Raw genomic sequence first — 27139 nt, 5'->3', positions numbered from 1 at the left:
TTAGTAGGCCTCCAGTGCCTTAGCCAATGCTTAATACTAATGTACCTCAGCATGTAGTAGTGCTGTCTGGAAAGGGCAAATTTAAATAGAGATAAAAAAACATTGGTAGACTTGATACCATGGAGGCACATAGAAAGTCTGATAATGAATGGCAATTGATTTGTCACATGTATTAGTATACAGTGAAAAGTATTGTTAATTGCATGCTATACAAAGCATACCAGACATAGAGAGAGTGCAGAATGTAGTGTTCCAGTCATAGATAGGGTGTAGAGAAAGACCTCTTCTTAATATGAGGTAGGTCCATTCAGAAGTCTGACGGCAGCAGGGAAGGAAGAAAGCAGCTGTTCGAGTCAGTTGGTACGTGTCCTCGGACTTTTATATCTTTTTCCCGATGGAAGAGGAGATTGAATTAAAGCATTGTTAGAGTGGTTTAAGAGAGTTTAGAATAAAGTTTTAGATAGAATTAGAGGGTAAGCTGGGCACAGCTTGGAAGGAGTCGCCTCGCTCCGGCGCCATCTTGTGAACATTAGTCTTTGTACCATTACAAGCATTATTAATAATTAAACAGCAAACCAGGAAACAGAAAACTCTACACTTACATGGTATAAATTTTTATTGTGAAAAATATGACAACTCCTTTTTAAAGTGATAACAGAGTTTCCCGCAATTTCCATAACCACTGCGATACTATACTATGGCTATTACAGAATCCTTATCTCTTTTTGCATACTGGTAAACTAAAATTTTAAAAATCTATTACACACTGTTGAAGCATTTGATGGTTAATATGTCACTCAACGCAAATACATACAAAATGCTTCAATATCTGAACCCTACACTTATTCTGCTTTAATTGATGAAATAAAGTCCTGGCAATCGTAAACAATTACATTAAATAGCCCATTATGAAGTTCCCACTTGTTCAGTGCTTCATGCAGCAAAATCCTGGACGATGGTCATAACTTGGTAAAATTAACTTGAAAAGTTGCACACATTGAAGTGAGCACGAGTAGAAAGCACACCACAGAATTCTGTAGAGAGCTATTTGATCCAAAGTTAAAATAAATAAATGTGCAGCATTAACATGTGATTCTATTTCAAACCTGAAATCACATCAATTTTAACTTCAAATTTTGGTAATGGCCACAATGCAGATGAAATGTACAAATGAACTGCAATTTATTTAGGGATATAATTTGTGTAGAGAATATACAAGCATGTTTGAACTCCTTCCACAATCCGATGCAATTAGAAAGCTTTTCTGCTCGAATTTTGTCACTTGACCTTATTTTTCTATAAATGCTGTCCACTACCATTAAAAGCCATCAAGAGTTGCACTGTGTAACTAGAAGTGTTTTTCCCCCAAATAAAATGTGTTTTCTTCCCCACAGGACTGGTGCAGTCAGCTTTACTGAAGTATATATTTGATTGGAATATTCAGTATATATTTAAATCAGAATAAATTAGTTTAAGATACTTATGAAGCCAAATGATTTTACCCAACTGACAGCTGAATGTCTTTGTGCATAAAGGACAGAGGGTCCCATTAAAACAAAACAAAATTGACAAAGAACAATTTGCATTATTTTTAACACAAATTTCTTAAAATAGTTTTTATTTAACATTAAGCTGCTGCAAGATGTCCTCCCTACAAAACAAAATCTTATATTCTAAACAAAACACATACAATAGTGTTCTTAAACGTCTCAAAACAGTCAACCTGAAAACACAGATCAGCCAAGATATGCTGATGTTCAATCCCTGCTGCAATAGTTAATCGCAGAGCTCACCATATTTCGAAATATCAATTAATAGTATATTGCTTCAGTAGCATGACACATTTATGCAGATATATGTCGATAGAAGCAGCTTCATGCATCTGCAAAAATCCTATTTCTATTGCTACAAGCAGGATTCTAAAAGTGGGGATGAGCCAATAGTTCAAATGTTATATTCCCTGTAAGGCAGAACCATAAAATATTATCCTTGTATAAAATATACTTTAAAAATCAGGAATACTAACGTTGCACTTCATTCAAATATTGCTGAATCGTCTAAACTTTAATGATTTATAAATATAGGCATGCAAACTGATAATTTTGAGAAAAAAAAGCACAATTGCAATTTTAAGGTACTTAAAAATAGAGCTAGTTAAATAATTGCAGGACACTGTCCAATGACTATCTTAAACGAAGTATAAAATCTGAAACGTTTGCTCATCCAGATTAAAACTAACAGAGCAATGTAATTATATACCTGTTTGGCAGCACACATCTATAAATACGTTCCAAAATCTTTCCCTGGAAATAAAATGAATGTTCTCCATGTACTAAGATTGAATCCAGAGTTTCATATAGATGTATGGTCTTGCAAGTGTATTCACTACACAATAATGCTCTAACAGGACATTTTAAACCACTAGCAATCACAGATTGCATTTCATATAGCAGAGTGAAACAAAAACTGCAGTTTCTGCAATTTTACAGCCAGAAACCTTATTTACAGCTTTTTACATTCATTTGGCATATCATTCTTATTTCCAATTGTCTAATTGAAATCTTCAAATTTCCACAAGTACTTCAATCTTGATGAGGTTTCTCTGGAATAACTTTACACTCATACTGCAATCAGAAAGAAAATAAGGAGATAATCGTTCATAGGTTGTAGGACATCCAAAGAATATGAATTACAAACACTGCCTCGTTTAAAATGAATGCAAAAGTGAAATGCAGCAGATGCTGAGAATCTGAAATGAAAACAGAAAACGCTGGAAATAGTCAGGTCAGGCAGCATCTGTGGAGAGTTCTGATGAAGAGTCACCAAACTAAAACATTAACTCAGCCTCTCTCCACACATGTTGCCTAACTTGCTCAGTACTTCCAGCATTTTCTGTTTTCACAAAAACAGAAACTAGCACATTAATGTAATCCCTTCCATAGAGTCCACCACTTACCCCATTGTGGATCTGAAGCACCTCAATCTAAATAGTCCAATTACAAAAGTTAAAACATGCAGAAATACATATCATTTATCTTTCCTCACATTTCCATTTTGAAATCTGATTTGCTAGAATCTCCTAAACATATTACCCAATCGCCCCATTCCTTTATGGATATGCATCCTGTATGATGGGATGTAGCAATTCTTATTAGTGACTTGGATTAAAGAATTAAGAGTTCCTTTATTCATGTTTACTCAAGATGACAGTAAATTAGAAAGCAAAGTGTGGTTTGTGCAGGAAGTTGCAATGGATCACCTGACAGACTAAGTGAGTGGGCAAAACTATACAGGTGCAGTCCAATGTAGGAAAGTGTGGAGGTATTCATTCTAGTCCCAAAAAAGACAGATCAGAATATTTTCTTCATGGTGAACAATTAGGAACATAGGATTTAAGCATCTATGCACACCAAACATAAAAGCTAGCGCACAAGTACTAAAAGTAAACAAAAATGTTAATGGAATGTTGACCTTTATTTTAAGGAATTGGTTTTCAAAAGTGGTCAGGTCCCATTGGGAGCACGTCAATCAACTTCAGGCATTGAATCTCAGGAAACATATATTGGTCTTCTTAGGGGTACAATGCATATTTACCTGAATGCCTTAGCTTAGATTTTCAGGGCAGATTGCATAAACGTGGTTTGTATTGGCGGGTTGAGGGGTTGTAAAATGAGCTGATAAAATTAAAGTGATTCTGTACGTCACTCAGAGAAACAATATCTCTGGTGGTACAACTAAAACAAACAGGCCATAATCAAATTCGCCCTAGGACATGTAGGAGTGTAAACAGGAAGCACTTTTTCACACAACAGGTTGCAAAAATCTGGAACTCATCCTGCAAAATGCTAGTCAATTAAAATTTTCAAACTTTGTTAGATAAAGGTATCAAGGGGTGTGGAGCAAAGGTAAATAAATGAAGTGAGGTGCAGATGAGCCATGATCTAAATGAAAGCAGAACAGGCTCGAAGGACTGGATTGTCTACTGCTGTTACCATTTTTCTATTTTGGCCATTTCAGTCAACAGCTGTCCATCCAAGGCTCCAATTTCATTTCAATTCCTAGCTTTTGTTGAGATTCCACATACCCACTGTTCTGGTGGTGGTAATGGTCATGGGAAGTTGGAGGGGGCAGGAGGGGAAGGAATTCTAATACGTAAACTCCCTTGAGGAGAGTTTATTTTCAACATGAGACAGGGAGGGCAAGAGGAAATTGTTCTCTTATTATCACTGCACAGACTACATCAATTCCCCAGGGGCAGATAGTACCATGGGTTAGGGTTAGGGTCTTTACAGAATTCACACGTGTTATCATGAGAAAACCTGTACATGCCACACAAGTAGTGGCCTGCAGAATGTCAATGAATCTTCCCCTTTGTTAGCCAAAACTAGCTTGATCGGATCTATAAGGCAAGAACAATTAACTTAAGTGAAAGTTGCGCAGATGGGTTTCTTTGCTTGCCTACCTACAGCAAGCACACTTTAGCAGTTTGATTGGTGGTGAAGAGCTAAATAGTACCATATAACTGAAAGTGCATATTAATGAAGAAAACTAACACTCAAGGGTAAAAAACTCTACTATTCTTGGTAGTTATACTTAAAATTCATACTATCCCACATACTGCCTGTGGGATACACAAGTGTTGTGTGTACTATCACATTAGTTGTTCTCGCTGCCTGGGATGGGGCAGTTCTAATGGCTATGTACATTCATCAACTTCATTTCGATTATAAAGGAAAGGCAGGAAGGTTACACAAAACGACAGAATTTTGAAAGCATTTTTCCAGTACAAAGATAGAAATTCATTTATTATTCATTAAAGCATTTTTGAGGCTTCTTACTGCACAAATATGTTTTTTAAAAAAGAACCATAAATATATTCAATCGTTAAAATGGTTAGGGGCCAAATTTTATTGATAATTTTCATCTAGGAATTTGGGAAGCATGGAGAGGTTATCAAATATCCATTAAAATAAATCAACATATATAAAGTGTTTACCTACCATTGCTAACTGGCGTCCTATATTTCCCATTGTTATTCCACCAGCAAAAAATATACAAGGTAACCAAGATCGAACATAAAGGAAATCTGGAGATGTATATCTGTAAAACAAAGTGCAATAGATAAAATTTGTTTCCCAATATACAGATATCTCATTAAGTCAAAACTTTAATATAACCTCATGTAAAATGTATTAAGCTTTCAGTGCACTAACCGTTTCTGCTCTTTATGAATTACTAAATTTGAAATTGAGATCAAGTCTATAACGGATATAAACCCATATGCACAAGAACAGCAACTTTCAACCAAGTGAATTAAACATGGGAAAGCATTTCATAATATACATTAACTTGACACGGAATTCGGACTGACAGTTAAAAATATAAACATAACATTTGCATATATTACTGAGATACAGAATTATTGTGGGTGCATCTAAACATACAGATTGCAAGAACTTGCGTGGTTTTAAAACCCAAGAAAACTTATATAAACGATTTAGTATTTGCTTAATAAATTAAGAAAATTTTCATCTAATTGTGAAGAATTACTGTGCATCTGAATCAAATAGATGCAGCAGGTCCCAGATTCAATGCATGTGATCTGCAAATTTACCTGCTTAATCCATTTACTTTCATCAGATTTTTGTTCATTCATCCATTTCTTTGTAATTACTCAGTGTTCTTTACCCATTCCTCAGTAGGACATCTTAGTGTCCTATTATGGTTCAGGTTAGAAACTCCAAAGTGTTTTATGAAGCAAGCCGGAGTCATAAGTTTTGCATTTGGCTAGGATGAGCATGATCACACCACTTCAGGTGTGATTCAAAAGACCCACTAGGGAACTTTTACCAAAAAAAGTTTATTTAAGAACATAGTTAACATGAAAAGAAAATTAGCAATAATTTCTAACAATTACAAACAATAACAAAGTAAACCACATATATAAGTTGTCCCAATCAAACCAGCCTCCATAAACAACCCTTTAAACGGTTCAACGCAGCATAGACTAAGGCTCACGTGATACTGGGATTGAGGCTATAGTTGAATTCTGCAGCCAAATGCACTTGAGATTCAGAACAGTTAAGACAAGACAGCTCCCTAAAACACCAGAGGCACTCTGGTCCAGCCCCCAACAACAGCAGATTTTCACCCTTCAGAAAAAAAGGCCTTGCTTTCAACAGAATTTCCAAAACAACAGGGAGAGGGGGAAAACATCTTTTTAGCTTGCTGTCCCTTCTAAAACTAAAACCTGCAGCTCCAAACTGAAAAAACTGTCTAACAACACAGGATTGTAAAACTAATCCAGAGTAAACACAAACAACCCCATTTAAGGAGCAATAGAAGGATATTTGGTAGCCAACTCGGCAGCACCGAGATCAGACAGGGCTGTGAGCTAATAAACCACTGAAGCTGTGAGCTGCAGAAATCATGTTTTTAAAAAACCCTTTCTTAAAGGTCCACTGACATCACAGTCCTAAGAAGAAAGAAAAAGATCACCAGGTTTTCTCTTACGTTTTCTGCAAATCTATTTTCCGAGTTTTAATTCTGGATTTTGATTTAATTTCATATTGATCCTAAAAGTTACAAATCTGCTTCCTGGTTGTGCAGACCGAGTCTGCTTTAATCAGGTTAACGACACTGCATTTGCTTTGTTCACCAATTTCTTGAGGATTTTTGTTTTGAATTTAAAGGACATTTCCATTTTTTTCTCCCTCAATAACTCAATGACTTCTAGGTTTCCCAGTATTTTGTCCCCCATTTATCTGTCCTCAGTTTTTTCTTTTTTTTTCCTTCCCAGGAGATTGTAGGGTTGTAGGAAGTCTGTAAGGCAGTGTCTCATCAAAATGGACTAACCGTCATGTTGTGAGGCTAGCTTTAAGGTCTAGCTGGTCGTCTCCTGTCCATCAGTTTTGTGTAATTTGTAAAGTAATTCAGAACGTAGCTTCTGGAAGAAGTTTAAAAAGTACTGTAATTTATATTAAAGTAAAAATTTGCTGGTGGCTATTGTGCAACAGCATGGGAAATGAAAAAGAGTTCAGGATATTTCTTGTATCTTTAATAATTGGCAAATAAGGCACCGGTTAAAATTATATACACTAGCCCACATTAAGGAACTAACGCTTCACAAATGAGAGTTAAAATATGTGGTATTAAATTCATATGATAAATGTACAACATAGATTTTGCAGTGGTATTGATAGCAAAACTCTCAGCTTTCACTGTCATTATACCACAAACTGACAGCACCTTCCTGAGTCTGCTTGAATTTTGAATAATGTGGATTTCCACAAGTTTCTGTAAGTAGGTCTACTCTCCTCCATAGGATGCATTGTGAAGGTTCCCACCATCTGCAATTCCCATTGTTATCATGATTTGACAAAAACTTCCAACTCTTATGTATGCAAGGAGGTATAACTGGGTGTTTAAATGGTACACTAACTTCAGAAGTACTGCCAAACATGCTTAACAGCCCTGAATGGGCAACTTCATATTGTCAACTTTCCCCCCTGTGAAAGTTGTCTGGTAGATCTCACCAATAGCAAAACATTTTCCCATGCTGTGGCACAATAGTCACCAGCAAATTTTTACTTTAATATAAATTACAGTACAGCACTTTTTAACTTCTTCCAGAAGCTATGTTCTGAATCACTACAAATTACACAAAACTGGACGGACAGGAGGCGACCAGCTAAACATTAAAGCTAGCCTCACAACATGACAGTTAGTCCATTTTGATGAGACACTTCCTTACAGACTCCCTACAACCATACAATCTTCTGGGAAGGAATAAAAACAGAAAAAAACTGAGGACAGATAGATGGGGGACAAAATACTGGGAAATTCCTTTCCAATCACCTTAGGCAATCAAAACGAGTCCAAGAGACTAAATGGAACAACCGTTATTCAAAAACTCAAATATTGAAAGACAAATATGCTGTGCATATGATCAATGTAATTATTTGTCCCCATCAATAAAATTAAGTGCAATCTTTTTAGAAAGAATTAATATTTGCATTGAACCCCATATAATACCTTCCATCAAAAAGTATTTGACATTCTATAGAGTTATATCAAAATTATACAAATTTTATTTTCTGCATGCAGGACAGTTTTGTAATTTTATTATAGAAATGAACCAACAGTGATGTAAAAATTTAAGCAGGATTAAATATTTCAAAATATGCAAACAAAATAGACTCTGCATCCATTAATTTCATACTAAATGGTTATCTGCAATTAAAGGCATCTATAAAGCAGAAAATTATCTCTCATACTATTTTGTTTGCAAAATGTGAGGACTTTAATTTTTTTTTAGCATAACTCTCTATTCATTCTGCTGCCCAAGGCCAGTTTATTTCACTCTTTTTCAAATGGTCAGAATTTTATTGAAATATGCAGCCAGAAAAGCTTTGAAGATTTACTCTTCTACGGTCAAAAAACTTCAAAGCTTCCAAATTCTCTTATTCATTATTAAATATAATGAAGCAATTAAATTACCAGAAATACCTGCAAAGCTCCACAATAACAGCACTAAGCTATACTATGCATATGCATCTAGGGACCTGACCTTCAGTGCCAAGTTCTGGAAAGGCAACTTGAGGCAAGTTCTTTATTAAAATAAAAGATGATACTGTTGAATTTGATTCTTGGTTCTCAATTTTATAACATCTGTTAGGCTGATCACAATCAGTTGAAAATCAAGGGTATTATTGAGCTATGGCTTCTGGAGAAAATTATAGAAGTAATAAAATGCAAGTGGTCACTTCATATTCTTACCGCGCACATGGATGTAAAACCGAGGCAATAACCTTTTGATCTCAATTTATTTTCTGTTGCTAAATGTAGCCAACACAAATAATTGTTTTTAAACTGCCATGGAAACAGCATCTCCATGGTTCAAAACATTTTGGTAAACTCAAGTCCCTTCCTCGGGTCAAACTAGAATAGACAATTGCCAACTACCCTTAGTGAGCAGTCACATTCCACTTAGTTAAACAAAATCCAATACAGTTCACAAATTGGCAAAAAAAAAATGACTACTCCACATCTGGACATTACTTAATGTAACAATGGAGTTCATTCCTTGCAGTCCTTCAGCAAGCTCTATGAAAAGGTTTTTACATTTCCTAGTTAATAGGTTGCTTGCATTCTGATAGTTGAGGGATTTAGTAGTTTTGATGATTTTCACTAAATTGACCCTTTTGGGGCTCTAATTCCTCATCTGGTCCCCCCCCCACTGACTTATTGATGCTAAAAGGAAAGTCTGGAAACGATTTTTGTGCTTTTTCAATTAAAGAAAAATCAGCTTAAAAACTACTTTTAAGTGTTCTTACAACAATATTTATAACAAGGTAAGAGGGGCAGATAGAAAGACATTTTGTTTGCATTTAGAAACAAGGCTGTGATTCTATTTGGCACTCAGTGATATCACAAATCATGACACTGAAGTTTGAGGGTATTTTTATTGTTTCACAGGATGTGGGTGTTGCTGGCGAGGTCAGATTTTGTGCCCATTCTAAATTGTCATTGGGAAGGTGGTGATGAGCCACCTTCTTGAATTGTGACAGTCCATGTGGTGTGGGTACACTCGCCGTGCTATTAAGAAAGGGAATTCCAGGATTTTGACCCAGTGACAAAGGAACACAATGCAGTTCCAAATCAGGATGATGTATAGCTTGGAGAGGAATTTGCAATTGCTGACCTTGTCCTTCTGGCTGGTACTTGTCATGGGTTTGGAAGATGCTATCAAAGGAGACATGATGAGTTACTGCAATGCATCTTGCACATGGTAATCAGTGCTGCCACTGTGCTTCAGTGATGGAGGGAGTGAATGCTTAAGATGCGCCATAGGGTACCAATCAAGCAGGCTGACTTTTCCAGCATGATGTGGAGTTTGAATATTGTTTGGATGAGTGCAGCTCAAACAAGTGGAGATTATTCCAACACATTCCTGACTTTTGCCTTGTGGATGGTGAACAGGCTTTGGGGAGTCAGGAGATCATTTACATACTGCAGACTTCCCAGCCTCTGACCTGTTTATGTAGCCACAGTATATAGCTAGTTCAGTTTATGGTCAATGGTTCCCCCCACCGCCCCCCCTTCAAGGTTATGTTGTTGCTGCTCAGAAGAATACATTACTACACATATTCCACTCCATCTGCTGGATTCAATCATTCCAGGAAGAAGTTGGAATGTTCCAGAGAACAAAACAGGCCTCATGATCTCTGCAAACCCAGGCTTGCATCTGCCCAGTAGAGAATGAAGTATGTATGCATGTTCATTAAAGATATTTTCTTAATTGCTCAAGTGTAACCTAACATCTACGGCTTATAAATCAATTGGCTGAGCACCGCAATGCTAAAAATACTCTTTATATTGGTTTTAATGAAAACTGAATACACTTTAGTTTTATATAATACTCAATAAGAGAGATAAAAGAAATATTAACCAAACATTGATACCCACAGTAAATGCAACTTTGTGAAGAGCACCAAAACTGCCCCGGTCAGATAAATCTATTTATACTTACTGGTAAACACCGTTGTAGACTAAAAGCTGAGTGACCAACGTGGCAAGAAATGCAATTCCTATTCCAAGTCCAAAGCCACTTCGAGATCTATCAAAAGTCCACCACAATCCAATGGAAAGTGCTGCTAATGTAAGGGAGAGCTGCATGTTGTTGGCAAAATCCACCTTCTGTGCAAGACTTGTTAAGGTTCGAGACAAAGACAGCATTTCATAGAATCATTGAATCCTTATAGTGCAAAAGGAGGTTATTCGACCCATTGAGCCTGCACAGACAACAGTTCCACCCAGGCCCGATCCCTGTAACCCCACGTATTTACCCTGATAATCCCCTTGATACTAAAGGGCAATTTATCATAGCCAATTAACCTAACCCGCACATCTTTGGACTGTAGGAGGAAACCAGAGCACCCAGAGGAAACCCACGCAGACATGGGGAGAACATGCAAACTACACACAGTCACCTGAGGCTGGAAGTGACCCCGGGTCCCTGACACAGAGGTAGCAGTGCTAACCACTGTACCACCGTACTGTGCAACATTGAATTTTTTTCTCAACTATATCCAAGAAAATTTATCCTAAAGATAAAATTGTTTTGCAAGTTTATCAACTATCCCATAGCTCAAACTCCGTCAAAACCATGTTTTCATCACATGGTAAACTGTGATTTTGTAGAAGTAATGTTCTGAAGAATTTCTACACAGAAATTCACCTCATGATTAATTTTGCAGGCAATTATTTTTTGAAATTAATTCATACTAAATTTAGTTTCTTGACATGCATGGACTCTTAAGATCTTAAAAAAGTCGTGCATTCTTAGCTATAAATGAACTTTAAAAAATAAAATCTATATTTTGTGGTTTGTTAAACAAAGAGGATACAGCACTAGCATGGTTTATGCCGACAAAGACTGCCACACAACGCATTACACTGGACCATTCCCTTTTGAATTTGTGTGGTTCTCCCAGATGGCTGTCAATGCATGGGTAAAGCAAACCAATCACAGCTGCAGGAACAAAATAACAGCATTGATTAGTAAGACCTAAAATAACATTTGTTTTGCATTCGAGGCCGTTGGGTTACTTCAGTTCAACAGCCCTGACCAAACAAAACACAACAAAAACAGTTGTTTCAGCAAGCATAAACCCAGCTAACACAATACCATATATAAAATTTATGACAAATATAAGTGGATAAGCTCTTGAAAATTCTTTCCAGCCAATCAATTTAATATATAAGATTTGTCAAGTTTAGGATTCATAAAAGTGTTGTAAATGGGCAAATATACCAAAGAAACAAATTTGCCTATTATGGGCAAAGGCAGTTTTGCATTTTTTCCATGTTCATTTTTCATGCTGATCTTTGCAATTTTGTTCCCAATTAAAATGCATCAAACCCAACATCCAATCAACCAGTATCCCATTTCTCTGTTGAGAATGAACAAATGATAAACATCTGCCACATCTCTAATAGCAGCATTGGGGAAAGTAGACTGCTTGCTAACTGCCTGCCTGCTGTTCTTTTTCCTTCCTGTGGAAGCTCTTCATCTCATTCAATTGCTCACTAATACCAAGAACATGAATCCTATCATCCTACAAACCAGTTATGTATTGATGGACCACTGCAGCTTTCTCAAGAGGACATTTTAAAAGCCTGCATAAAATTGTGAAGCTACTATACAACTTCCAAAATCCCCATATCTGTTTAGATTAAATTAGATTAATTTAGATTAAACAGTAAAACGATTACAATTTCATGTTAGAATCACAAATTTGTTCACTGCTCTGCAAATTTCATTAACTGCAATTTATACAAATTACTTAAAGCAGACTGTAATCTCATGTACACTGCAACTAAATCACTGTCAAAAAATATTTTAAAAGTAATACTCATTGTGGCAAAATGTGGTGGTAATATGCTCAAGGAAAATTCCAACTAACTTTTTCCATTCGTGTTTGTCAATCTAATATTGCGGCACAACAAGTTAGCTCAGTAATTTAAAATGTTCAAAAATTAACCAGATGTTTTTAACATCACTATCAGTGCTTCCATATATTTAAATTATTCAGCAAGCCACAAAGGAGTCAGGTTAAATAAATGCTGCAACTGATCCATATGACAAAAAAAAATTGTGTTTTTGGCCAACACGTTATCGCCTAACTGCTTCTCTTTATATTCTTGGCATTTATGTTATATCTGGAAATTTGATCAATGGCTCTCACCTCAATAGTGTCTTTTCTCTTTAAAAGAAATGTACGTATCTTTTAGTAGGTGCAGCAGAGCAAAGATATTTGTAAAGGGAAAACTTATTTAAATAATATCTGACCCCATAAACACATACAAACATGCGAAATAGGGGCAGAAGCAGACCATTCAGCCCCTTGGGACTGCTCTGTCATTCATTAAGATCATGGCTGATCCATTTGTTTCAAATTCCATATTCCCATCTACCCTTGATTAACATTTAATTCCCTTGCTTACCAAGAATCTATCCACCTCCACCTTAAAAATCTTCAAAACCCCGCCTTCAGAGGCAGAGTGCCCCAGAGTGACAACACGAGAAAAAAAATTCTCCTCGCCTCTGTTCTAAAAGGGTGACCCCTAATTTTAAAAACAGTGCCCCTTAGTTCTGGATTCACCCACAAGAGGAAACATCTTTTCCACGTCCAGCTTGTCAACACCGTTCAGGATCTCATGTACTTCAATTAAGCCAGTCTGCACTCTAAGCTCCAGAGGAAACAAGCTGTCCAACCTTCCCTCATAAGACAACCTACTCATTCCAGCTATCAATACAGTAAACCTCCTGTGAACTACCTCGAATGCATTTACATCTTTCCTTAAATTAGACCAAAACCACATGCAGTATTTGCGATGTGGTCTCACCAATGCCCTACATAACCAAAGTTTAACATCCTTACTTTTATGTTCAATTACATCTATAGGATAGTATTCCATTAGCCTTCTTAATTACTTGTACCTGCATAATAATCATTTGTGACTGACTTGCGAGAACACCTAGGATCCCTTTGCACCTCAGAATTCTGTAGTTGTTCTCCGTTTAATATTCTTCCTGACAAAGCAAACTTCACACATTATACGCTATCTGCTAGATTTTTGTCCCCTTACCCTATATCTATCCATCTGCACCCTCCTCATCTTCACCTCATACTTTCCTACCTACATTTGTGTCATCTGCAAATTTAGCAACCATGCTTTTGCTCCCCTTGTCGAAGTAATTGATATAAATTGTAAAAGGTTGAGGACCCCTGCGGGACTCCAATCATTACATTTTGCCAATCAATTTAAGAATGTTCTCTATTTTCTGCTAATCAATCTTCTACCATGTTAATGTTATCCCTCTACAGCATGAGCTTGTATTTTCTGCAATATGTTTTGCTGTGGCATCTTATCAAATGCCTTCTGGAAATCCAAGTACGGTACATCTACAGGCTCCCCTTTTTCCATAGCGTATGTTACTTCTTCAAAAAACTCCTATAAATTGGTTAGAGGCTATTTCCCTTTTGCAAAACCACGCTGACTTTTCCCAACTACCTTGAGTCTTTCCAAGTGCTCAGCTATAATCTCAAATGATTGATTGATTCTAAAACCTTCCCTACGACACAAATAAAATATTCTTCACTCATTCTAATGTCTTCAATCACTTGCTAACACCTAAACATGGTTACCAACAGGTGTTCAGACATAATGCTGAAATAAGGAAGAAGCTTCCATTGTGCATTGTGGCATCAATCAATCACACACACATTCTGCTCTCATTGCTATTTGCAAGAAGTTTTTTTAAAAAACAACCCATAATTAGTAGGTCAAAATTCCAATTAACTTAATTGGTTTATAGATACGTGGTCAGGGAGATTTGAACTCTCAACTTTCATTAAGCATAACATAACCACACTAATTAAATCATACAACCATATGGACAGTGATGTCCCAATAACTAGGGCAGAGCACAATAACAAGCACAGAGCAAGAATAGTTTTCTTACAGCCTTTACTCATGACCAGAACTAATTAATAGTGTCTTATAAAGGTAGGTAAAAATGAAGACTATTCAAACCTACAAGTTTACAGCATAAAGGAAGGTTATTTATAAATAGGTACTTAAAAAATCCTAGCATTGCTTTACTCAAAAGATCTCTCACACTTGCCGTGTCACAACGCAGCTGCTCACAAATAAAAGCTATTATTTTGCCCTTAATTTTCTTGGGGATAATGATTATGAAACGATATAATGGCTTAAACTGCTGAAATGCATGCGCTTGTACAATAAGTTTTCTTAGAGTGAAACTGATTTTCTTACACAATCTTTGATAACATCACTATAGGCATTTCCTAAACTCCAATATCACAAGACAGAACATGTTGTGATCACTTACCCGATGCTGTACCACAACATGGCGGAACCCACCAAGCAGAAGAGAAAATGCTGGCAATCACATCAGGAGGAAAAAGTGTAACATTTCTTTGTACCTGCAATAAGTTCAATACAAGTGCTAAGAACACACCAATGGAAAACAGGACCACCCCCCGAATAAGCAAGTTCATATTCTGGTTTGTGATGGCAGAAAGGTAGGGGCCATGCCTGATCTGCACAGCTGTGGCTTTGCTTTTTTCCTCCTCCGCCATAGAGATAAGGGTATTTGAGTATCTGTCTTCTCAGTTGTTGGCTGTTATCAGTGGAGCTCCATTTAGCTGGGTCGACGTTCACCGTTTAATACACATTGTGTGCAACCTACAAGGAACTGAAAGACAATATGCTATATAATTCCAGTAAGTAATCTATAATAGATTAGATAAAATAGAGATTATTTCAACATAGTGAAGTAGTCTCCCTTAACAAATAAATTGAGTTTTAAATTGTAGAGTACTTAAGAAAAATATAATAGGCTTTGATGCAGAGAGATCACTAGTTGCCAACAAGAGGTCAAACCATATTGATGATTTCCATTAAACCAGCAAGCTGCCAGTTTATTCAAAGTGCTGATCAAGAATTTGTTATTTTGGTAGGAAAGGAGCATTGGTGACAAATCTGCCAAGACCATTCATAGACATGGACCTCCAGCATGGGTGTTACTGGTGAGTGTAACTTGAGGGCATTATTGAAGGGGATGAGGAGGTTAGCAGTGAAATGTGAAAATGAGCACTTTTGCTCATTTGGTTACCCGTAGAAAATTGAGATTAATAGTAAATCTGAAATTCTATATTTGAAAATGTCCCCCAATGTTTTCAGGAGGTTTAGTTCTCATTGGCATTCAAATACAGGCATTAAGTGGTGGCAATATAAAAAGACATTGAAATGAATCATAATTTTTAAACTATGAAATATTTAGACCATTTCAAAATATGACCTCAATAAACTTTGCAAAAAAAATTTGCAAGTACACTACTAGTGTGTTTTCCACAATCTTAGCTTGCATACATCAATTTGAGATTATCACAGTAAATGTCCATTTCCATTTGTGCTGTAATTAAGACACAAGCTTACATGGCAGTTGAAAGCATTAATAGTACTTTTAAACTGTTAAATTTATTTTTTTCAATGTTAGCTTTTAAAATTACATTCATTCTTTTTGTAATTGTATTGCTTAGAATGGAATATTATTATTCACTGGATGTCTCTCAGAAGCCTTGACTAAATGTCGTACAGCTGTCAGTAATAACAGATTCCAAATACTAATTTTAGTCTGACTTAAACAATATTTTTATATTGAAATATTTAATATTTTGCATTAGTTATGTCAAGTGTTCTACGGTGTGAAAATGTTACTATTGGAATAATAGTCAAATGACAGCATTAGATGCTTGATGGTACTGGCCCAGGTTTTGCAGTAATAATGATGGAAAGCCATCAATGTTTATGCAAAACTTACAAACCTCAGTAAAGGTAGAAATCCAGAAGCGGCTGTCCATGATTCTACACATCCTCATAGGGTGCATTGTTGCCCATGTCTTGTCATATTGCCACCACTTAATGCCTATTCCCCAAAGTAGTATAATGATGTTCATAGTTTTCTAGATAATCAAACACATCACTTCCATATTACATGAAAGTATTATATGAGTATTATATTACCAGAATGCAATCCAGTGGAAATCCCTTAACTGAGGACTTGCCCTTTTATTAACCTCACTGTGAAAACCCTGGAAAAAGTTGAATGAGGAATAACTGAGTTTTTTTAAGGCATACCAAGTTCATAATTACTGCTGAACAGTCTCAACAGAAAACTAGTTTATGAAATGTCAGTAAATGGTTTTAAATTTTGATATTTCACCATCTACTGTACGTTCCAATCATTTATTTCAGTCTTTGTAAAATTTCAATTTGAAGTGAACAAGAGCACATTTTACTTCCTGGTTTGCTGTTGAATATTTCAATGTGATTTGGTCACTTTTCCTGCTGATGTCATAATTGCTGCTGGAAATCCCCTTGCCTTGACACCAAATTCAAAGTGACGTCAGGAAAGGGGAAAATCCATGCCAGGGGTGGTTAGATTGTGAGCAGCTTTTTTCAAATTAACAGTGGCTAGAGCTGTACACTATTCCCCCCACTCTTCTTTCTGGTCTCATGCTGTCTCCTTGGACTCTGGTCCCCTAGTGCTTTTTCTGTGTTCTACTGTCCCTGGACTCCTGCAGTCTCCATATTCCTGCTCTCACCATGCCCTTGGCATGGATGGACAGATTTTGCAGTGAGAAGCAGGCACACCAATCTCATGGTTATCAATAATTGCCATTTTCTGAAAAGCATTAAAATACTCTTTACACACATCACTTCCATATTACATGAGTATTATATGAGTATTATATTTTAGATGAAGATCCATGGTTACTAAACTATTTGAATAGATGTCCTTCAGCCAAAGATGTTCAAGAGCCCTGATCATAAAACACTGCAATTTCAGGAGGTGATTACATATCTTTAATAACCAAGTTACAACAGGCATTTTACATTGGTGTTTACATGCTGCAACCAAGCTCCACAGTTTAATTCGACAAATAAGTCAGCCATTCTCCCATCAAGCAATAATAAACCACCTTGGGAAAGCTATTCTCAACTCCTTTGCTTTGCATCAGAGAGTGATAGAGAAGCCCTTCAGTCCATCATGTCTGCACCAGCCATCGAATACCTATTATAATCCCATTTTCCAGCACTTGGTCCATAGCCTTGTATGATGTGGTGTTTCAATTGCTCATCTAAATACTACTTAAATGTTGTGTGAGGGTTCCCACCTCTATCACCCTTTCAGAAAGTGTTCCAAATTTCCACCACCCTCTGAGTGAAAACATTCCTCAAAATCTCTTGCTTCTTCACTTAAATCTATGCTCCTTGTTATTGACCCTCCTAAGGGGAAAAGTTTTTTCCCATCTACCTTATCTGTATCCCTCATACTTTTATACACTTCAATGAGGTCCCCTCAGCTTTCTCTGCTCCAAGGAAAACCACCCCAGCCTCTCTTCATAGCTGAAACGCTCGAGCCCAGGTAACATCCTGCTGAATTCAACATCCTTTCCAGCACAATCACATCCTTCTTTTAGTGTGGCGACCAGGACTGCACACAGTACTCTAGCAGTAGCCTAACAAGCATTTTATAGAGCCCCACCATAACCTCCCTGCTCTTAATTTCACACAATGCCTTCTTAAACACGTTATCTATCTGTTCTGCTACCTTTATGAATCCTTGTGACAGGCACCCTAAGGTCCCTCCGGTCCTCTGGACCTCCCAGCATCCCATCATTTGCGTGTATTCCCTTGCCTTATTAGTCCTCCCAAAATCCATCACCTCTCATTTTTTGGGTTAAATTCTATTTGCCACTGTTCTGTCCATTGACCGGCCCATCTATAATCGTCCTGTAATCTAAGGCTCTCCTCCTTGCTATTTACCGCACCATCAATTTTTGTGTCATCTGCAAACTTACTGATTACACACTCCACATTCACATCCAGATCAGTAATGTATACTACAAACAGCAAAGGATCCAGCACCTATCCCTGCACCTATCCAGCACCTATCCCTGTACATCATTGGACACATGCTTCCAGTCACAAAAACAACCTTTGACCAACACTCTTTGCCTCCTGCCACTAAGCCAATTTTGGATCCAATTTACCAAATTGCCCTGGAGCCCACGAGCTCTTACCTTCTTGATCAGTTTATCATGTGGGAGGGACCTGAAGTCCACTGGACTACATCAACTGCACTGCCCTCATCTAAATACTTTGTCACCTTCTCAAAACATTCATTCAAATTTGTTAGACATGATCTCCCCTGACAAAGCCATGCTAACTATCCTTGATTAATCCTTGCCTTTTCAAGTGGATATTAATCATATTCCTCAGAATTTTTTCCAATAATTTCACTACTACTGATAAAGAACAAAGAACAGTACAGCACAGGAAACAGGCCCTTCGGCCCTCCACGCCTGTGCCGCTCCTTGGTCCAACTAGACCAATCGTTTGCATCCCTCCATTCCCAGGCTGCTCATGTGACTCTCCAGGTAAGTCTTAAACGATGTCAGCGTGCCTGCCTCCACCACCCTACTTGGCAGCGCATTCCAGGCCCCCACCACCCTCTGTGTAAAAAACATCCCTCTAATATCTGAGTTATACTTCGCCCCTCTCACCTTGAGCCCGTGACCCCTCGTGAACGTCACTTCTGATCTGGGAAAAAGCTTCCCACTGTTCACCCTATCTATCCCCTTCATAATCTTGTACACCTCTATTAGATCTCCCCTCATTCTCCGTCTTTCCAGGGAGAACAACCCCAGTCTACCCAATCTCTCCTCATAGCTAAGACCCTCCATACCAGGCAACATCCTGGTAAACCTTCTCTGCACTCTCTCCAACGCCTCCACGTCCTTCTGGTAGTGCGGCAACCAGAATTGGACGCAGTACTCCAAATGTGGCCTAACCAGCGTTCTATACAGCTGCATCATCAGACTCCAGCTTTTATACTCTATACCCCGTCCTATAAAGGCAAGCATACCATATGTCTTCTTCACCACCTTCTCCACCTGTGTTGCCACCTTCAAGGATTTGTAGACTTGCACACCTAGGTCCCTCTGTGTTTCTATACTCCTGATGACTCTGCCATTTATTGTATAACTCCTCCCTACATTATTTCTTCCAAAATGCATCACTTCGCATTTATCCGGATTAAACTCCATCTGCCACCTCTCCGCCCAATTTTCCAGCCTATCTATATCCTGCTGTATTGCCCGACAATGCTCTTCGCTATCCGCAAGTCCAGCCATCTTCGTGTCATCCGCAAACTTGCTGATTACACCAGTTACACCTTCTTCCAAATCATTTATATATATCACAAATAGCAGAGGTCCCAGTACAGAGCCCTGCGGAACACCACTGGTCACAGACCTCCAGCCGGAAAAAGATCCTTTGACCACTACCCTCTGTCTCCTATGGCCAAGCCAGTTCTCCACCCATCTAGCCACTTCTTGTATCCCATGAGCCTTAACCTTTTTAACCAACCTGCCATGTGGGACTGATGTTAGACTCGCTGGCCTGTAATTACCCGGTTTACCCTTACTTCCCACATTAGTTGTCCTCCAGTCCACTGACATCTCTCCTGTGGCCAGAGAGGATTTGAAAATTAGCATCAGTCAGCATCAACCCATAAGTCAGACTTTCTAAACTTTGAGGTTCCCAGAAAATGAATTCTGAGAGCTAAGTAGATACATTTTGCCTGCAACAGCTTCCTCAACTCCATTCATTCATCAAATCCATCTAGTATTACAAAAAAATCAAATAATCTTATTTGTCACCATGTTGATAATTATTTGGTTGGGACAGTTATGAAAACAAATTACTGTGGCTGCTGAAAATCTGAAATAGGAGATGCTGGAAAAACTCAACCGATCTGGCTTCACCTCTGGAGAGGTGCTTCAGGTTGATAACCTTTCGTGACCCGTTTTCAATTCAATCATATAGTTTCATTGACCTTTTGATTGTACTTGGTCTATGCTAACATGGTCGAGATCACTGATTCTATATGGTTAAAATGTGAAAACTATTGTATTGCTTAAAATTCTACAGTAGACTTAATATGTGGTTAGTTTATACTGCTTCAAATTTAACTACATTTTGGACAGTTCAAGCACTAAATTAGGCTAGGCAACCTGTTACATCACATTAATTTATCACAACAGCAAACTAATTGCCTCATCAACATATAGAATTTAAAAAACTATGCCTAATTATTTCCAAACATATACACACTCAATAGCATCCCAAAACAACTCACACAAAATTAATTATTTCTGCAGTCATTATCAGGGAGGTTAAGTGTATTTACTAACCATTTTGCATTCAGCAAGAAATTACCAAAATCAATGGGAGAAGTGAACAGTTATACAGCTCCTTTTTTGGTGTTGGCTGAGAGGGGAACACTGGCCAAGTCCAGGTACCAAAGAAAATGCTTTACTCCTCTTCAAATATTATCAGCTGACACATCCACCAGAACAGACAGATTTGGTTTGAGACAGGATACAAACCCATTCAATAATGCAGCAATCCTTCAGTACTTGGCTGGAGTTTAAGGTTAGATTAGGTTATGAATAAGGTTTGGTCCGCCATCACTTTGGAGGTTTACTGCTTGATGATTTTAGGAGGCCCCATCAGCGAACCTCCCCATAAGTCAACAGCTGCATTGCATTCTTAACTCTGATGACTTTTGCTCTTGTGGAATATATGTGTCAGTATGAAGGAGGGGGATTTTCACAGTAACTTCACTGCAGTGTTAATGTAAGCCTACTTGTGATATTAATAAATACAATTTAAACCTTACTTCGATTTGGACTGAGATGCTGTAGAGGATTTAGTAGTACTGGACTGAAATAGCCTTAAAGGTATGTTTTCTGTCTGAATAAGTGGGACTACCTGGTAAAGACACACCAGGTAAAGACACACAAGACTCATTTGGGAGCACTTGATTGAAGCACCTTAATTGGTATAAATAATGAACGAGGCAATAAAAGGAGTTTCCTTCACTAAAAAAAATGACTTACAAGCGAACCCAGAGCCCCCCCCCCCCCAGCCCTCACAGCAGCTGAAGCATCTTCTGCTGGCTCCAGCCCAGCCGCTAGGCCGCACGCAGCCTGCTCCTTTCCAAACAAGATCGCCCAACGCCGCTCCTTGAAGCCCGGCCGGGCCAGCCGCCTCGGCCCGCTTTCCGCTCCGGCGGCCCTGCCGCTGGGGAACCCGAGTCGAGTATGAACCAAGTGGACTGCAGGCCCCCTCAGCTTCTCCTCTCCCAGCAGCAGCGCCGCCGCCGTCTCTCCGCTCGGCCCAAGCGCATCTCGCAGCGACAGCAAAATAAAACAGACCCTGCAGCCTTCCGCGCTCTCGCTCTGCGTGACGCGGCCCGTCTGCGTGCGCGCTCTTGTCCCACCCGCGGGCTGGATTGAGCACGTCCGCCCCAGACGTGCGCGCGTCTGAGCTGCGCGCGCGTACTGGGGAGGGAGCGCGCGCGTACTGGAGAGGGAAGGCGCGCGTGCGCATGTTGCGCTGTTGAGCAGAAACATTGAAATAATTGCCTCTATTACATAAAGATAACCTAAAGAAATAGTTGCCTACATTTCTGTTAATCATAGAAATAGTTGCTAATAGTTACCTCTTTAACCTGTGGTTATCCCTCTCTCCACTCGCATTGTCCATACCTGTAAAGACGTGGTTACCTGTAAAGATGATGTGGAGACTGTAAAGACTCATATTCCACCCATTATCTTGCAATGATACAGCAATCTCTGTCTATATATGCCCTGTTTGCGAACCCAACTCTCCACTCACCTCAGGAAGGAGCAGCGCTCCGAAAGTTCGTGATTCCAAATAAACCTGTTGGACTTTAACCTGGCGCTGTGAGACTTCTCACTGTGCCCACCCCAGTCCAACGCTGTCATCTCCACATCATAGAAAATAGAAGTAAGAAGCAAGCCATACAGCCCTTTGAGCTTGCTCCCACCATTTCATTACGATTGTGGCTGATCATCAAATTCAATATCCTGATCACCCCGCCCTACCCCCACATGGCACAGTGATTAGCACTGCTGCCTCGCAGCGCCAGGGACCCGGTTCGATTCCCGGTTTTTCTGTGTGGAGTCTGCATGTTCTCCTCATGTCTGCGTGGGTTTCCTCCAGTTTCCTCCCACGTCTGAAAGATGTGCTGGTTAGGTGCATTGGCCGTGATAAATTCTCCCTTAGTGTACCCGAACAGGCGCCGTGTGTGGCACCGAGGGGATTTTCACGGTAACTTCATTGCACTGTTAATGGAAGCCTACTTGTGACACTAATAAAAAATAAACTTTAAACTTCAAACATATCCCTTGATCCCTTTAGCCCCAAGAGCTATATCTAATTTCTTCTTGAAATCACACAACGTTTTGGCCTCAACTACTTTCCGTGATAGTGAATTCCACGCATTCACCATTCTCTGGGTGAAGAAATTTCTCCTCACCTCAGTTCTAAAAGGTTTACCCCTTATCCTCAAACTTTGACCCCTAGTCCTGGACTCCCCCACCATTGGGAACATTCTTTCTGAATCTACCCTGTCTAACCCTGTTCGAATTTTATAAGTTTCTATGAGATCCCCTCTCATTCTTCTACACTCCAGTGAATATAATCCTAACTGACTTAGTCTCTCGTCATATGACAGGCCTGCCATCCCAGGAATCAGCCTGGTAAACCTTCACTGTATTCCCTCAATAGCAAGGATATCCTTCCTCAGTTAAGGACACCAAAACTGCACATAATACTCCAAGTGTGGCCTCACCAACACCCTATATGTTTACAGCAGAGGAGGAGGCTATTTGACCTGTCATGTCTGGACCTCTGGAGGAGTAATTCATTTAGTGACACTCCTCTCTGCCTTTTTCCTGTAGCCATATTCCTTTTCAGATAATGATTCAATTCTGTTTTGAAAGTCTCAAATGATTTGATTTGATTTATTGTTGTCACATGTATTGGGATACAGTGAAAAGTATTGTTTCTTGCACGCTAGACAGACAAAACACTGTTCGTAGAGTACATAGGGGAGAAGGAGAGGGTGCAGAATATAGTGTTGCAATTACAGATAGGTGAAGAGAAAGATCAGCTTAATATGTGATAGGACCATTCAAAAGTCTGATGGCAGCAGGGAAGAAGCTGTTCTTGAGTCGGTTGGTACGTGTTTTCAGACTTTTGTATCTTTTTCCCGACAGAAGAAGTTGGAAGAGAGTATGTCCAGGGTACGCGGGGTCCTTGATTATGCTGACCCAACCTCCGCACTCTTAGGCATTGCATTCCAGATCCTAACTGCCTATGTCGTCATTGTTTCTTTTGCCAATTAATTACCTTAAATCTGAGCCCTCTCGATCTCAATCCTTCTACCAATGGGAACAGTTTCTCCCTGTCTGCCCTGACCGAGCCCATCATGATTTTGAATACCTCTATCAAATCCCCTCTCAATTTCCTCTTTTCCAGAGAAAACAGTCTCAACTTGTCCAATCTTTCTACGTAACTGAAATTTTTCATTGCTGGAAGTATTCTCGTGAATCTTTTCTACACCCTTTCTACTGCTCCTATCCTTCCTAAAGTGTACTGTCCAGAACTGAACACAATACTCTAGTTTTTTTAAAATTCGTTCATGGGACATGGGCTTCACTGGCTGGTCAACATTTATTGCCCATCCCTAGTTGCCCTTGGAGGGCAGTTGAGAGTCAACCACATTGCTGTGGCTCTGGAGTCACATGTAGGCCAGACCAGGTAAGGACAGCAGATTTCCTTCCCTAAAGGACATTAGTGAACCAGATGGGTTTTTCTGACAATCGACAATGGTTTCATGATCATCAGTAGATTCTTAATTCCAGATTTCTTTTTTTTAATTGAATTCAAATTCCACCATCTGCCGTGTTGGGATTTGAACCCGGGATCCCCAGAATATTAGCTGAGTTTCTGGATTAATAGTCTAGTGATAATACCATTAAGCCATCGCCTCCCCCTAGTTGGGACTGAACCAGTGTTTTATACAGGCTTAACATAACTTCCTTGCCTGTGTGCTCTGTGCTACTATTGATTAAGCCCAGGATTCTGTAAGCTTTGTTGACTGCTCTCACAAATGGTTCTGCCACATTCAATGATTTAGGCACATATACACCCAGTCCTGCATGTCTTTTAGAATTATACCTTTTATTGTATATTGCTTCTCTGCATTCTTCCTACTAAAATGAATCATTTCACATTTCTCTGCATTAAATTTCATCTGCCACTTGCCCATACATTCCACCAACATGTCTATGACCTTTTGAAGTACTATTCTATCCTTTTCATGGTTCACAATACTTCCCAGTTTCTTCAAATCTTCAAATTTTGAAAATGTGCCCTTTATGCCAAATAATCATTAATATACAAATGGCAGAGCAGGCGTCCAAATACTGAACACTGTGAAACTTTATGATAAATCTTCCTCAAATCAAAAAAAAACTATTCACCTATTTCTTGTCATTTTGCCAATTCCATATCCATGTTGCTCGTGTCCCTTTTATTCCAGTAGTTCGAACTTTGCTCACAGGTCTGATGCACAGCATCCTATCAAATGCCTTTTGGAAGTCCATAAACACTATTTGAGTTTAAGAAATCCATGCTGGCTAAAAACATTTGCCTACGACCACTAATTTTGTCCTAAATTATCATTTCTAGAATCTTCCCCACCACCAAAATTAAACTGACTTGTGTGTCAGTTTATCTTTACACATTTTTGAGCAAGGGTGTAACATTTTCAATTCTATAATCTTCTGGCACCATTCAAGTCGAAGGATGATGGAACAATTATGGCTGGCGCCTCTGCAATTTCCACTCTCACTTCCTTCTGTGTCCTGGAATGCATCTCACTCTGCCCTGGTGCCCTAAATATAGGCAGCCTATCCAATATCTTCTCCTTATCAATTTTAAACCCTTTAAATGTCTGAACTACTTCCTGTTTCACCATGATCTGGGTAACGTCTTCTTCCTTGATAAAGACAAATGCAGAGTATCAATTTAATACCTGAGCAACCCCCTGACTCCAGGCATAAATCCCCTTTTTGATCCTGAATTGCCCCACCTCTCCTCTTAGAACACTTTTATTGTGTATATGTCTGTGGAAGGGCTTCTGATTTACCTTTTATGTTAGTTGCTAGTCTCTTCTTATACTCTGTCTTTGCTTCTTGTTTTCTTTTTCAATTATCCTCTCGTACTTGGCATGGTTCTCAATTGTATTATCAACTTGACATCTGTCATAAGCACAGCTGCTTCTTAATCTCTCTCATCATCCACGAAGCTGTGGATTTGTTTGCTCAATCTAAATCTAGCTGTGCCTCCTTTCTCATCAGACTGGAAACATACTGCTGTAAAAAATTCTCCTATACACATTTTAGGAAATCCTTTCCCTCTCTGACCTTACACTGCTACTATCCCAGTCTATATTCAAGTAATTAAAGTCCTCCATTTTAACTACTTGATAATTCTTGCATGTCTCTGTAAATTCCTTGCAAACTTGTTCATCCACATCTTTCCCACTGTTGGTAGCATATGGAATACACCATGTAATGTAATTGCATCTTTTTGTTCCTTAACTCTAGGCAAATTGATTCTCTCCTTGACCCCTCTGGGGCATCCTCTTTCATGATGTGGAGATGCCGCCGTTGGACTGGGGTAAACACAGTAAGAGTTTTAACAACACCAGGTTAAAGTCCAACAGGTTTATTTGTTAAACCTGTTGGACTTTAACCTGGTGTTGTTAAAACTCTTACTGCATCCTCTTTCTCCAGCACTGCCAATGAGTTATTGGCAGCTTTCTGCCTTGTAAGACAATGGTTTGTTCTGCTGTGGTCAACTCTGTGTTAAGCACTATTTAGTGTGGCTCAGGAGTCCCATTCGTGCATGGCAGTCTCTGCTGCATTTGCTGCAGAGCAAGACAGGCCTGAGAAGATGCACGATTTGCTGCCTCTATTTTCTTTGGGCCCTTTTCTTGTTCAGCTGAACTTTTTGTTTCTATTCATTTCCTCCAATGCTCTTCCAAATGTTCAGCCTCCAGAGGTCATGGCCACCGACAACTGTCTTCCAGTTGTTAGTGACAATATTCGTCATCTTCATAACTCACTTACAGATAGGGGTGGCACGGTAGCACAGTGGTTAGCACTGCTGTTTCACAGCTCCAGGGACCTGGGTTCGATTCCCGGCTTGGGTCACTGTCTGTGTGGAGTTTGCACGTTCTTGTGTCTGCGTGGGTTTCCTCCGGGTGCTCCGGTTTCATCCCACAGTCCAAAGATGTGCTGGTTAGGTTGATTGGCCATGCTAAAAATTGCCCTTAGTGTCCTGAGATGCGTAGGTTAGAGGGATTAGTGGGTAAATATGTGGGGGTAGGGCCTGGGTGGGATTGTGGTCGGTGCAGACGCGATGGGCCGAATGGCCTCTTTCTGTACTGTAGGGTTTCTATGATTCTATGATTCTAAGTCTCAACACCAGATTAAAGTCCAACAGGTTTATTTGGCATCACGAGCACGGGCTGCTCCTTCATCAGGTGATGCCAGCATTTCCACATCATCACTTACAAATGTCCTTGTAGTGGAAT

The 27139-nt window shown here is 39.0% G+C and overlaps 1 protein-coding gene across 1 annotated transcript; it reads right to left on the bottom strand.

The window, feature by feature from the left end:
- Nucleotides 1-595: 595 nt before the first annotated feature.
- insig2 (insulin induced gene 2) lies at nucleotides 596-21916 on the bottom strand. Its single transcript, XM_078228168.1, has 6 exons — nucleotides 21564-21916; nucleotides 14921-15286; nucleotides 11409-11533; nucleotides 10532-10698; nucleotides 5001-5100; nucleotides 596-2624 (listed from the first exon to the last, which is right to left on the bottom strand). The coding sequence occupies exons 2-6, from the start codon at nucleotides 15168-15170 to the stop codon at nucleotides 2583-2585; spliced, it is 684 nt and encodes a 227-aa protein (XP_078084294.1). The 5' UTR covers nucleotides 15171-15286; nucleotides 21564-21916; the 3' UTR covers nucleotides 596-2582.
- Between the last annotated feature and the right edge of the window lie 5223 nt (nucleotides 21917-27139).

The sequence above is a fragment of the Mustelus asterias genome, chromosome 14 (assembly GCF_964213995.1).
Source record: "Mustelus asterias chromosome 14, sMusAst1.hap1.1, whole genome shotgun sequence".
Taxonomy (NCBI): Eukaryota; Metazoa; Chordata; class Chondrichthyes; order Carcharhiniformes; family Triakidae; genus Mustelus; species Mustelus asterias.
The sequence above is the reverse complement of the archived record's forward strand: the minus strand, read 5'-3'. Positions and strand labels throughout refer to the sequence as shown.